The sequence below is a fragment of the Protopterus annectens genome, chromosome 8.part0 (assembly GCF_019279795.1).
Source record: "Protopterus annectens isolate FY-2018-M chromosome 8.part0, PAN1.0, whole genome shotgun sequence".
NCBI lineage: Eukaryota > Metazoa > Chordata > Ceratodontiformes > Protopteridae > Protopterus > Protopterus annectens.
In genome coordinates, this window is record NC_056741.1 from 9,825,591 (window position 1) to 9,841,209 (window position 15,619).

The 15,619-nt window shown below is 37.8% G+C and overlaps 1 protein-coding gene across 2 annotated transcripts in view; it reads left to right on the plus strand.

Moving 5' to 3' along the window:
• The window catches only part of SCNN1A (sodium channel epithelial 1 subunit alpha), a 307,957-nt gene that overhangs the window by 159,480 nt on the left and 132,858 nt on the right, over nucleotides 1-15,619 (plus strand). For both annotated transcript variants that reach the window (XM_044079561.1, XM_044079562.1), the window contains one exon: nucleotides 5,684-6,021. In XM_044079561.1, coding sequence (XP_043935496.1) covers nucleotides 5,699-6,021 — 323 coding nt within the window. In that variant the 5' untranslated portion in view covers nucleotides 5,684-5,698. The remainder of the gene's footprint in view (nucleotides 1-5,683; nucleotides 6,022-15,619) is intronic.

Consider the following 15,619-nt stretch of genomic DNA (forward strand, 5'->3'; position numbering starts at 1 on the left):
GTGGATGCCCTATCTTTCAGCTGGAAAAACCTTTCAGTATATGCCTTTCCCCCATTGCCTCTCACTAAGGTACTCCTAAAGGTCAGACAGGAGAAGCAAAATATCATACTGATTGCCCCAGACTGGCCCTGCCAGCTCTGGTATCCAATACTAAGGAACTTGTCTCAATGCCCAGTTTGGACCTTACCTCATATACCTCATCTACTGTCCCAGCAAAACAATCAGATCCTGCACAGCCAGCTCAGGACTTTAAACCTGGCAGCATGGCAGATAATGTAGCCATACAAAACACACCTCTCAGTAAAGCTGTGATGGATGTCATTTTGGAAGCCAGAAGGCCTAGTACTAGAAAATCTTATGCTGGAAAATGGAAGAGATTCTGTGCTTGGAACCAGGCACAAGGAACTGATACAGCTGTGCCAAATATTCCTCAGATTTTGCAATACTTAACTGAGATGCTGGACAAAGGCCTATCTTTTTCATCTATTAAAATTCATGCCTCTGCCATTTCAGCTCATTACAATACAGATCCTTCAATCTTCTTTCATCCCTTATTAAAACAGTACCTCAGAGGAGCCAAAAATTTAAGGCCTCCAAGGAGATCACCAATGCCTGCATGGGACCTCAACTACGTCTTGGAAAAACTCACCCTGCCTCCTTTTGAGCCAGCTGCTACTTCTGATATAAAGTTTTTATCTTGGAAAACAGCTCTGCTCCTAGCAATAACTTCTGCAAGACGAGTTTCAGAGCTACAGGCTCTCATGGCTGTGGAACCTTTTATCATTTTTTATCCAGACAGCGTCTCCCTGAGGACAAACTCAACATTTATGCCTAAGATGGTGTCCAGTGTGGCTCTTAACCAAACTGTTCATCTGCCAACCTTTTATCCAAATCCACAGAACAAGGGGGAGAGAATTCTGCATTCTTTGGACGTAAACAGACAACTTAGATTCTACTTGGACAGAACCAAAGTTTTCAGAAAGACAGAGCAATTACTAGTGACATATGCTGCAGGATCACAAGGAAAGGCTATCTCAAAGCAGATTATTTCAAAGTGGATAGGCCACTGCATTCATTTCTGCTATTTACACCATGGCAAGCCAGTGTCTAAGGGCATTAGGCCACATTCATCCAGAGCTGCAGCCACTTCAGCAGCCTTTGTCAGGGGAGTACCAACCAAGGACATTTTAGAGGCTACTACTTGGAGTTTAGTGCACACTTTTACAAAGCACTATCATCTGCCACTCTACTCTAAATCCAGGGCAGGCTTTGCCACTGCAGTTCTGCAGGGCCTCATAGTTGCTCCTAATGCTGTTTAGCTCCAGCCTCCCAACCATAGCTTTGGGACTCTACCCAAATGTAATGACTGCAACAGTGAAACATGAAGAACATAGTACAGTTGTGTACACTTACCATAAATGCAGATGTTCGAGTGTATTCACTGTTGCAGTCCAGGTTACCCACCCACCATCCCCCTTTTTTCTGCTGGAACTTTTCTTTTCTTCTCTGAATTATACAACCTATGTGGTGTATTTGCATGTAGATGAAGGTAAAGTTTATATCGCCGCATGTATTTTTATATATATATATATATATATATATATATATATATATATATATATATATATACATTTTGGCTACCCTTTCAGGGGGCACCTGACATCTGGGGCAAGAAAAACTGAAGAAAATGGTGTCGGCTGCTTCTTTTATACCCCTGATGACCTGACGTCAGGGAAGGGGCAACAGCAGCCAATGCAGGACCCAGGACTTTGGAATTCAGGCCGACTGAGGGCAACCTGCCAGCAGGATTACCCAAATGTAATGACTGCAACAGTGAAGAGACTCGAACATCTACATTTATGGTAAGTGTACACAACTGTACTTTTCTCACTAAAAAAATACAAAGTGTAAGATGCATGTCTTATGCAGAATGACCAAAGGCCCTATCTCTTTATTTCATCTCATATCATTTTTTGAGTGGTGACTTATGCCTGACCTATCAGGCATTCTCTGATCCAGCCTTGACGAAAATGTTACATATTCTCAAAAAAAAAATGATTCAAGGGTTACACATTCCATGGACCTGAACTTTATTTGTGACTCTAATAGAACTTTCTAGAGAGACAGATTAATATCCCAAGGGCTACCTCATCTGTGTAATAAGCTTTCCATCTTTGTAAATCAAAGCCTGTCCCTCAGTCTCTTCAAAAAGAATTTGGATAAATGGATGGGGGACCATAAATTCACTCCCAGGGTACTGCCCATGTCCCTTCTGGACAGAGACAGTCTGTAAAATGGCTCAAAGACCCACTACCCTGATACTACCCCATTCCATATCTGGGGCATTAAGGTATACTATTGTCATATCCTGGGTATTATTGGCTAGGCATATACAAGCTCTTGCGCCTTTAGCCAAGTAATCAACTATAAACCTAAGAACCAGAAGCATTCTTGAATAAATCTTTCTCCTACCCAAGGAGGAGGAAGTACTTCCATTACCCCCAGAGACAAGAAATACTGGATGACAGGGGGAAAAGAAGTGCAGATGAGGAGAAATCCCTCAAAAAGGAAGGAGTACCTCCCACTGCCATATGTAACATTGATGACTATGTTTGGAACCCATCTGCCTGCACTATCTATTGCCAAAGAGAGAAATGATGGTTCAGGCTTTCTTAAGGGTTTGCAAAATTACGGGGGGGGGGGGGGGTGTAATCTTATATACAGTCTTTCAAATTTATGAGACTGTCCTTTAATCTGTGGGGTTTCTCCTTTTTTCTTGGAACTTCCCTCTCATTGTATTTTAATTGTTTGCTTATCAGCAGCTTGCAGAATTTGTTTATTTTGCTTTTTAAAAAACATCTGTAATGTTAACATTAAATCCCTTGACAAACATGGAGAAGGAAGACCGAAACAAATCTGAGAGATTTCTTTAATCGTACTTTTTAAGGACCATTGCAGCAACTGATCCAAAAATTAATTTTCTGTCTAAGGGAGAGTTCAAAATTTCATTTTTAACATCTTTTGGAAGATTTTGAAAATGTAACCAAGCAGTCTTCTTCATAGCAGTTCCAGAGGTGGCAGCGTTGGTATCAGCAGAATCATAAACGCATTTCAAACTGAGTCGCCACTTCAGACACAGAAGCAATTAAATTACATTAGGTAGATTTCTACCGCCATAATATTGCTGCATATTTTCAAAAGAGCCAAGCATAAACTTTAACATATGAGCTTGACAGCTGCGAATTCTAAAAAAGAAGTGTTGCATGGGAAATCACTAGTCCCAAATCTATCAAAAGCTGTCTTTCCCATCTTTGTCAGAAGGAGAGGGACTGGTATTAACCAAATGTTTAGCAGCACATGGATTAACTAAATCAGCATCAGCTGGGTCTGATCTGTTAAGAGTATAGAAAAGTGTATAAGACTGAGGAACTTTATATAATCTATCTGCTTTCTTGAAGCAGCAGAATGGCTGTCAGGCAAGTTACAGGCTGTGACAAAAATGTCTTCCAGTGCAGAAAGAGGAGGTGGAATTGGAGAAGGTTTTGGAAAATCCAGTTGTAATAAATCACAGTACTTCTTTGTGGTCTGTAGAACATCAATACGTTCCATCTGAAACAACCGATTTATTCTGGAAATACTTTCAGAGAAAGAAAATTCTGTAAAGGGATTGGCAGAAGCCATGTTCTGTGCAGATTCTGAATAAGAAAACTGAAGAGACAAATTAGAATCTGTCCCTTCAGAATCATTTTGTGGTTCAAAAACCTGAACCTGTTCAGAAAATGAACAATATCTTCTTCTTTTAAAAGAAAACAACTAAACTGGAAGGGTCAATAGCCTGAGCTAAACTCTGAGCTAAGCCCAATAAATCACTCCCATCCAAAGTGACTGAGACAGGAGATGAAATGTATGTTTTTCCTTGTACTAGACAGGAATTTTTGAAGAGGCAGAGCTACTTTTTGCAAGGAAAGATAGCAGGGAAAGGCATAGCATTCTGCTTAGCCAGAGTGGTGTTCTCTGCTCCTTTTCCCAAGACCAATAAGAATGGCAACCCCCATGTCCACCAAAGGCACTCCAAAAGCTGCAGAAGACATATCTAACCCATAAACGATGGTAGCTCTAGGAACTACACCAGAAGGACCAGGGAAAAAGATGAGTGATCAGAGGAACCAGAAATGGCCACAGCAGTCACCCATCTGCAGCTCAAGCATTTTAGCAGCCTACAGTGGTGGCAAAGGCAGTTTAGTCATTTTCATCTTTTGTGGCTTGAAGAAGGAAGAACTGAGGAACCAGTGTGTTGCTCCATGGCTAAGCTGTTAAAGATGCTTGATTCCCAGGGAAGCCTTGCAATAGTTAGTGAAACAGATCAGTAGGAAAAAAAAACATTTTCCCCCATAAAATATACATTAAAAACCACTTTAAACATTTACCCTAGCCTTCAAAAGTAAAATAATACATAATGCAACTTTTATCAAAGAAAAAGTTTTAACTTTTTTACAACAAAAGTAAAAAAGTAAAGTTTCCATTTAGAAATCATTACATGTCACATGGCAATCATTGCAAACACTTTCTTCTTGCTTTAAAATTATTCTTTTACAGAAGAAGTGCAATTTATGTCATAACAAGCAACTTATCTGACCAGCAATGGAACAGTGGTAACCAACTGCCGATCTTTGAAAATTCCCACAAGACGAGTACTCACTTCAGTGGCAGGAAAGGACTGAAAGGATTGGCACCCAAACCAGCCTCTTTAGTCAGCTCATCTCAAGCTGACTAATGGTTTGGGTGCATGGAAGATACCCTGAATCTTTGGAAGCTAGCTGGCTGTTATATCATTAGCAGGATGTAATCCATACAGCTAAAGCTGCAGTTGCCATGATCCATATGATGGGCATCTGTTTTTCTAGTCCACTGCCTGGATGAAGCATAAATGTTATCATGTGTAAATGACAGGCCATAATAAACAATGATTTGCAAGGGCTCATAGCCGGCCTTAGGCATAGGCCAACTAGGTGACTGCCTAGTGTTGTAGCGCTAGCAGGGGCGCCTTTCCAGTATTTATTTGGGGTGGTGTGGTGGGGGCACCGTGAAGCCCTTTTGCCTAAGGCACCAGTTGATCTAAGGCCTGTCCTGCAAGGGCTTATAATTTTGTTGGAATCAGTTCTCTTAAGAATGTATACATCTCAGCTGTAGTTACTGCTCCCGACTCATTAACTAAGTTTAGCCATTGTATCTATAAGATGTAACAAAAAAAATAAATAAATAAGGAATGTGAATTATCACAGAAAGTCAAAATGTTGCTCACAGAGACTGCAGAATCAGGCATAGTCAAAAACAGATGACATACTATCTGACCCTTGTTTTCCTTCTGTACGATATGTTTGGAGCTGGAATAAAGGGAAGAAGAAAACATTTGTTTTAACAAAAATGTCTTTGTGGAACTGTAATTTCAAATGATATCAAACAAGACTTCTATGGGTATGTTTCTTGTCCTCTGTTTTAAATGAGTAATGGCCCACAGAAAAAAAAAGAACAAAATTAACAAAACCTGATGTAATAGCACAAGTAACAACATACTCAGTTTTTATTTTTGAATGAAAACAACTCAAAGTTTTGATTATTGTATTTGAAAGCCTTGGGCTGGTGTTCACCGCTTTCATTTTTTTCTGTTTTCCTTTAATTCTAGGTCCTGCCTCTCAAGATGTCAAATAAGGAGGAAAATGCCGAGAACGGAAAAAAGAAGGAAGGCCTTTTTGAATTTTATGACTCATTCCAGGAGCTGTTTGAGTTCTTTTGTATAAATACTACCATCCATGGAACCATCCGTATGGTCTGCTCAAAACACAACAATATGAAAACTGCGTTCTGGACCATCCTTTTTATAGCCACTTTTGGCATAATGTACTGGCAATTTGGCCTTCTTCTTGACCAGTATTACAGCTTCCCTGTCAGTATTACTATGGCTGTCAACTATGATAAACTTGTTTTTCCAGCAGTTACTGTCTGTACCTTAAATCCATACAGGTAGGACTTTTGCAGTACACTTAAATTAGTGAAGACTAATTCATTGGGGGAGATGGGCATCTAAGGTTGTAAGAATTAAAAATATGCTGATTTGAGAAATGCTACTTCTTATATGCATAATGATTAAATGAGTATTCAAAATATACATGTAAAATGACTGATTTCACTGCAGAAATCTATGCAGTTGTTTGCAAGCAAATTGAACCTTTGCAGACCCGAGAAAGCAGTCTGTCTTATTCTTATTGTCTAAACAAAATTTTCTGATTCATAATTATTTTTTATTTTATTCTTTATATTACATTAATTTATACTACTTCATAATTTTACAGTAATTCATGTTTCCTTACTGGAATTCATGTCTAGTTTATGTTTAAGTACATTTTCATCACTACTACTTTTTTTTTAAATTTCAAGGTAGATGAGTCTGGCCACAATGGTGACCCCTCTTCAGGCCTGGGTATTTGTAAATCCATCAATCTCACCTACCTTGTATGCAAAGCCATGGAACATATCATAGAATAACTCATTTATGCAAACACAAACAGCTTAACTTATCTAAATCCCAATCAGTTTTGTTTGGTGAAGGCCAGGTCCTTTCTCTTGAACCTAGTAAACTTCTTTGAAAATGTTACAGGGACTGTAGACAAAGGTTATTCTTTGCACACTGCTTAGACTTTTGGCACAATCCCTATGCTGGTATTATTTAAAAATTAGAAAAGCTTATTGTAAACTGTTATATTGTTCACTGGATTGCAAATTAGCTGTCCAGCAGATCCCTCTCTGAATGTCAGTTAGTAACTAGTGGGTGCCATGGGGATCAGTTCTGTGCCCTCTCCTGTTTGGCATTTATTTTGCAGGCATCCAAGTCTATATCCCAGAAGTCTGGATGACCAAGTCTGCTGATGACAGAAAATCTGGCACTGTAACCTGCTCATCAACTGATTCAAAACAGCTCCAGCAAGGATTAGAGTATGCACATAAATGGTGTATCATAAGTGATCTCAAACTAAATGAAAAAAGTGCAGCATAATCGCATTTGAAAGAAACATTTTTACCACCTTATATATTATAAATGGTACTCCTCTTTGGATAGATACAGTCATAAGAAACCTATGTACTTATATGGATAACTTTCTCTCGTTTGATCATGTTTCCACTGCAGTATGGAAATCCTTCTATCTGGTTGAGTTAATTACCAAGGGAATATCTTCAAAACCCAAAGAAGACATCCTCCCACTGGAATCTTCTCTTATTAGACCCATGATTGAATACAGTGCCCACTTTTGTATGTATGAATCCAAGCATATTACTCAGTTGCCAATGGCCTAAAGAATTCTAACCAAGAAAACTAAAGGTCTTAAATCCGTCATCTACCCTAACAGATTAGCATAACTCAACCTATACTCAGTGAGGTAACCTGTATTTTGCTTTTCAAGACATGAAAGACATAGTCTTATTTGACCTCCTATTTCTTCATAAAACCAGTAGCTCAAGAAATACCAGCACTGAGGACTTAAATCTACACCAACCAATAAGACTTGCTGTAGAGAGATGTTCCTAACTCAAAATATTCCTAGCCTGTGGAATAAGTTACCACCACAGGTCAAATAAAGTACAACTTTAGATACACTTAAGGCTAGTCTTGATGACTAGATGGATAGGCATACATTTAAGCCAGGGCTATCATTTATGGCTCTGCCTGATTTGAGAGGTGAGCATTGTTAAGTGGTTGAAAAAGTGGCAAGAACTTTTAAGTTTGTCCACTCAAAGGTATATATGGCTAGACATCTTATGGTCCCAGTGATCACTTGTCTAGTATATTTCTATGGTCCTATCCTCATGACCATCAGCACCTTACCAGTATCCAAGGTCAGGCTATATTTGCTTTCTCCAGGAGGTCTAAGCCAGTCAATCATGGGGTTAGTTTGTGGTACCCATCCAATCATCCAGGTTCTCTTTGAAGAATGATCGTGAATTACAATGTTTATCCTGCAGAGGGCAGTCTGCTCTAGAGGTTGGGAAGCAGTGAGAGATGAATTTGCCCCAACACCACATTCTGTTTACCTGATGGTGAAACTTTAGGTCCAGGGTTGTGGTATTTGAAGAACTATTAGACTTGTAAAGATCATACCTCTCAACTGTCCAGATTTTCATAGAATTTCCAGATTTTTGCCTCATTTTTTTTGTCTGTTCCTCATAAAATTTGAGGTTTTCTGGCAAATCACTGAAGATTGAAGTTACTAAATAATGGCATACATTTGAGTTTTAAACTTTGTATCCTTTAGAAAATGAATGCTAATACAAATCCTGTTATCCTATCAACTTTTAAGTTTATAAGCACAATATTTAAAATCTGTCCTTATTTTTGGGCCTTTGTCCCCTCATTATTTTAGACTTTGCCCAGATTTCTTGTGCTAAGAGGTTGAGGGTTATGGTGGAGGTAATGGAAAAGTGGGTCTCTAATGGTGCAGATGACAAGGCATAGTTATCCCCTCAAGAGTCAGTCAGATACTGAATAAACTAAACGTGTTGCTTCCAGCACGTTTTGTTTGCTTGTGATCTTTAAGCCCATGATCTTCCTAGATAGGAACCTCTTGGATCTTTCTAGTCGGTTAATATTTCTAGTGAGGTGCATCCCAAGGGGGGATATTATACTGAATAACTGGCCTAATCAGTGCTGAATATAATGGAGTTATGACCTTTTTAATATATGAATGACATTCCTAATTATTTTTCCTAAGAAGATTAAGAGAATTAGCCCATGTTCCAAGGTCTCTTACTACATTTTCACTTTGTAGTGGAGTGCTGTCTATACCATATGTTGAGGAGAGGTGTTCTCTACCAAATGTGATGATATTGCACTTTTTATTTCATTTAATTTGAGCCAATTTTTAACACAATAGATATTTATAAGTGTGAGTTCTTGCTGAATGGTTTGAGTTTTGAAGAGGGATTTGGCAATAACTCCCATTTTGCAGTCATCTGTAAGCCTTTTTAACCCGAGGTCCTGGTTCACTGTCTGGGGATTAAAAAAGTTAATGACAAAATGTAGGGATCCTAACAATGAGACTAAAGGGTGTACCACCACTTACCTTCATAAACTCTGATGAGGTACTTGGCATTCCCTCTCTGAGGGTTTTGTCTTTTGGCTAGTTTGTAATCTGTTTTATAACACAGTGGGCACTGAGCTTGCTTACAGTGCCTGCATGTGGTATAGTGTTAAATTCCATGATCAGATTTTTAATATCATAGATTATGAACCCGCTTAAATACATTCCATGGCTTTATAGATGACACTTGTTAGGCCAATGGTTCTATAACTCCCGGGTCTGTGATATTGCCACCCTGCTGTAGGGAATCACAACCGCATTATTTGTAAACAATCTTAATCCTGTATATTGTCAGGTCACATGGAAAAAGCATCTTTGGTCTTAGATAGAACCTTCAGAACATGTTTCTTTGTGATAATAGGAGGAGTAAGGATTCAGGAATAGGTTAAAATTACTTACTAGTGGCAGTATCTATCAGGCTCGAACTGGTGATGCTAATTTGAAATAGTTCAGAGTGATGTTGGATGTTGCCCCTTAGCTTCTCAGCATAACCGAAGAAGGATTTGTAATTGTCATTAGCTTTAGATGCTAACCAAGTTCATGGATTGCTTTAGCAGATGTAATACTACTGTTAAAGTTTTCAGTAATATTTTAATAACATCCTAGATATGAGAGAGTTTGGATCTGTTGTTTAATTTAACGAACGTTCTCCTTTTCTTGTAAAGTTTGTTTATGTTGGTGGACCAACAGAATGATTTGTCTTTGAATTTCACATTATATTTTGCTCTTGTTGGGACTGCCAGTTTTACACATTTATCTAAATGGGCATAGAACTCCTTCATGAAGCTATCTGCTGAGTCTGCATTGGAGCCAGTGCTGACATAAGTGAACTTTGAAACCTTGTCATAGAATTCAATGAAATTAGTACACCAGAAAACCTTGCATTTAGAGAGGTATTTTCTAAAAGGGCTTTATGGATTTTGAAAACAAATGTCACTAAAGTTTATGGTTAGACTTAACTTGGGTAGCAGATACCAGGGTAATGCTGCATGAGTTGGCAATATTTGTAAGAACTTCATCAAGAATGTTATGTCTTCTAGTGGGATTATTAACTATCTGTTCCACTGAGTTTTTGTTAAGTCTAAGAATGTCTAGGCATAACCTACATTGAGGTACGGACACTGAAGTTTATTGAGGAGGTAGTCAAATCTCCCAATAAAATGGAACTATGTTTCAGAGTCTTATGTGATCCTCAGAGAATATGGGGAGAGTTATTTAGTATGCTGTAAGTTGATAGTTTGCCTATTTAGGGTGAGCTATGAGCTCATTTTATGGGTCTCTGGGAATCTGCCTGGAAGGCAAATATGGAGAAACCACCACAGTTGCCATCATATGTGATGGCATGATCAGTGCAAAATGCAGATATGGAGGCAGTGCACTCTTCTAAAATAAATAAAGAATTGCACGTTTTATTGCATATTGTCAGATACTGCTCTTTTGGTGCAAAAGAGGGTACTGGGTGGCCAGTCCACAGAGAAATGGAGAGAAAAGGCCAAATTCCATTTCAGAGACAACTTGGCAGTACGGCTGCAGAAGTGACATGTTATTGTGCGCTGACCAGCCAGCGTTTGCACACTGCAAATGTGGTAACATGCTCAGAATAATAATGTCTCTAATGCAATTATGAAACAGCTGCACTGCACATCATGGCTGTCTTTAGAAACAGTTACATTTCAGCTTGAAATCTGCACTAATAGCAAAGTCCGCTCTCCTGCTACAGAAGAATCTGATGTAAACTCACAAATATCTAAACACAAAATATTGACAAAAATATATCTAAACAAAGCACAAAATATCGACAAAATGTAATCACATTCTAAATTAATGTTTTTGCAGTGGGCATGCCCCCTGCACCCCCACCACCACTGCTAACTTTATATACTATCTCCGAGATTGGGAAAAACTGGGGAAAGTGCATAAATCCTTCCTGCATTTAACTTCAACTTTGTCAATATTTTGTGTTTAGATATTTTTGAGGTTACATTTTTGGTTGATATTTGTATATAAAAGAGCAAAAGATCTGGTGCAAAATCAATAACTGATTGTATGTTGGTGTGATGCTGAAAATAGACAGCACACATACAGCATGTTATCTTGTGCATAGACTGCCTAAGGAGGTGTTGAACAGAGAACAGCACAAGGATTGGTGATCAGAATGCCTAACAAGGAAATGAACAGTACTGGGTACAAGAGTTGGTGCTCAGAATGTCTAACAAGGACATGAACAGTACAGGGCACAAGAGCTGGTGCTCAGGATGGCTCTAAAGGACATGAACAGTACAGGGCGCAAGAGCTGGTGCTCAGAATGGCTTTAAAGGACATGCTGGATGGTTACATAGTGTTTGAAAAGGAAGTGATTTGTGCACAACATAACAGTGTATGACATTATTTTACTCAGAGGCAGAAAATATCAGTAGGGCAAAACAACATCACTCTCTGTGCACCTCCCACATTATGAGACCGTGTAAACTGCTGAGGGGGTGTTATATATTCATGCTAATTGTGCTCATCAGGGTGGCATTATGTATTACCCTTTTGAACAGTGCACATGATAGTAAGAGGTTCAGAACTGGTTCTCAGAATTTATACTGACACTGCCCAGCAGGAGGCTATGGTGCAGCTTATACAATGATAGCAGATGCATTCGCACAAAATCTTACATTTGGAAACACGGATGCTCAGTATATAATATAAAGAGCACCCTTCCTACAGTACTAGGCTAACACAGTTAGTGTTTGCCTTGTTTAACTACTTTGAGCTGTGCACTATGCATGTATTGGAGTGTGTGTGTGTGTGTGTGTGTGTGTGTGTGTGTGTGTGTGTGTGTGTGTGTGTGTGTGTGTGTGTGTGTGTGTGTGTGTGTGTCTATATACATGTGTACTGAAATGCCGAAATCTCAAAAAATGCAAACATCAACACATCACAACACATGCACTGAGGAGTACCTGTAAAGCATGTGAATAAAACTACAAAAATGCACACTACTTCTACCATCTATTTAGTCAACCAAATTGTGTCAACTAAACAGATGTTGACATCTATGACATTCAGCTCAATTAGGGGTTTCCATATATATATATATATATATATGTGTGTGTGTGTGTGTGTGTGTGTGTGTGTGTGTGTGTGTGTGTGTGTGTGTGTGTGTAAATATATATAGTTCTGTGCCATTTGATTGAAATAAAAAAATGTCTAAAACACAACATTTTGAAAAGTGAATCTTCCCTTTCCCCACTGCCGTGTGATCCTAGAGTTAGTATATATAATTAGCAGGGGGCGTGATGGTGCAGCTCCTCACATGGGAAGGGGGGGGGCTTGCTTTCCTGCATTAAATAAGTTTTTACATTTTGTGTTTTTGACATCATTTGTTGCAACATTTGTTTTGCTGAAACATAATAAGTGCATATGTGTGTGTGTGTGTGTGTGTGTGTGTGTGTGTGTGTGTGTGTGTGTGTGCCAGGTAGCTTTACATTTAGGAGCAGAGATGCACTGCGTGAATGTGAATTTTGCCAGATTATATTATTGCTTTTTGTTTGTTTCTAAAGGAGCACGTCAGGGTTATAACCAGCCATCTCCCTCTCCACCCCTCCCCTCAACAAAACATTTTTTTTTTTTTTTTTTTTGCATTTTATGTCTTTGACTTGAGCTGAACTTAAAAACACGCTGTGTGGATCAGTACGTAAAATAAAATAATACATCATCCAGAAGAAGTACCAGAAATCTAATTGATTTTGCTGGCTGTTCAGCAAAAACAAAAAGTACCTGTATTACAGGCCTGCTATGACATTGCTTATTTAATTTCCTGACAGAAATATGTTTGAATTTTAGTATGCATATATTCTTCACAGTACCTTTATTTGCATATTCATATGTAATATAATACTTCCCTTAGTATGCATATATTCTTCACAATACCTTTTATTCACATATTTATATGTAATATAATACTTCCCCAGTGAAAGCCACATAAAATGAATAATTTCAGACTGTGCTAATATATTTAGCATTCAATGTGGAATGTATTTGCCTAATTAAGCCAAAAGAAAATATGCATATTTGTTGTGATATGAATCTAAAGACAGAAAGGATGGTATGAAATGATATTAACAAAATAATACTCAGGAATTAAAATAGGTTGTGTGACTTTGAAGATGTGACATAAAATACCACTATGAAAAGCTGTGATGATAATTTATTCACATATATTCAACCAACCTATCTCTATACACACAATAACACTAGCCCAGTCAGGCCTGATTAATAACTGTACAACTGTAATCAAATGACAGCGGGAATTAGTATTTTCCATCCATAGACTGCCTTCATACCTACCATTTAAACTATTTTATTGACTTCACATGTTTATTACTATAAATAACACTGCCACCACCAATAATAATAATAATAATAATAACAACAACAACATTGGTCACAGTAAAGTATTTCAGCTTCTTATACTCAAGTACACACTAGCCCAGCCAATCCAGATCAGTGACCATGTGTGATCACTAAACAGCATGGATCAGTCACTTTTCATCCACAGGCTGTTCTCCACTCACCAGGTAGAGCAATATTATTGACTATATACACCTCAGATATCAGATTGTGATTAAATGAAAAGAAACAAAAATATATATATGCCAATGTATTACAACTTGTGTCATACCAATATGCACTAACACTGCCTAGCCAAATCAATGATGCTTTACTATCATCAAATTAAAATGGACAAAGTAATGTATTTCAGCTTGTTTCACTTAAACATACCCTAGCCTTTAAGCCAGATCAATGACTGTTTATCTATGATTAAATGATAGCAGACGTCATTCTCTTTCACCCACAGACTGCCTCTGCATCCTCCAACTGAAGCCACGTTATTGCCTATGTACACCTTAGATGTCTGACTTTGAGATAAATATATAATGGTCACAATAACAGTTTTTTTCCTCATTGCTATCAGGCACATACAGAGAAATCCTTGCATACCTACATCAGTGTATACACACACATGTGCACACAAACACACATGCACAGCTGAACTGCCCCCAAAATATAGCATTTTTTCATCATCACATTTATTATCTAATTGTGAAAAAGTGAAATGTACATCCAAATAACTGTGTAAAGGTAAAAGACACATCCAAATAACAGTCTGTTCCATGGAGAATTGAAGCATAAATTTTATTCAGTAAATTAAAATATTAAACTAATGTCTTATCTGTTGCTTCTTAAGGTTGCATACTACAAATAGCAAACTCACTAAATACACATCCAACAATTAAAATCAAAGTGCATTTCAATAAAGACATCCCTTACTGCACTACAATTACGTTATGTTTTATGATTAATACCAGACTTTCTTCTTTAGTATAATTCTAACATGAATACAGCTCAGCACTGGAGCAATGGTACATGACAAAGAATTTTTGATTGTCACACAAAGCTTGAACAACCATAAAAGTGAATGGAACAGTGGCCAAAGTAGTGTATTTCAATCTGTTGTTCACAAACACATTTTTTTTTTATTTTTCAAGCCTAAAAGGACAGTCAGCTCCTATATACTACTGATGTTAACTTTTGATGATGGTGAATGAGGGCCAGAGAAACTTATTTCACCTTGTTGACCTCACAAACATTTAAGCAAGACCAGTAGTCATCATACTGTTGCTTTTTTTTCACATAGAGGTTGCACCCCCTATCCCCCATGATGACTTCAATATATGATTGCAAAGAATACCAAATAACTAATGGCAATGGCAATATATTTTCTTACTTGTTGGTTTCAGTTACAACCATTCCCATCCTATCCCCAACCCTGATCTCTGTAATAAATACATGTTTTAAACTACACTGAACAGCTAGTCCTAAGCTGGTAAATTAAATGACTGATCCTTCTCTCTAACCCAGACTTTCTAGTTTAATAAGCTGCTTTGAGTGACTGATGGACTCAAATGCCCTTTTAAAACCCTAAATATATATATATATATATATATATATATATATATATATATATACTAATTGTCAGGAATCCTTTTTCCATTTTCATGAAAATGGCATTCCTTTCACAATATGTAGCTCTTAAAAGCATCAAATGTCTTTCTGAAACTATGCTAGTAATGTGTTAACAGTCTATATTTGGTCATGTTCCACAAACTGAACATAGACTACCTTTCTCAGGTAACTTGGCCAAGGTCCATTGTTTTACAGTCTAAAGGTAGTTATAAGCTGAATTAAGCTTGGACACTTTTGAAAGTGAGAAAACCAAGTATGTTTTAATAAGACAGTACAAATGCTTTTATTAGTGGCAAGCTATAGATATATATCAATGGCTGAAAATAGTAGGAGATGCCATTTTAATGACAGAAGGGTCCAAGGTCACCAGGTCAGAATTGAAATAGTTTCTGATTAATCCAGTAGTTATTTCATAGTCCTTACAGCAGTCTTCCTAAAATGGAAGCTATAACTAGTCTGCCTGATCCTAGTGGATT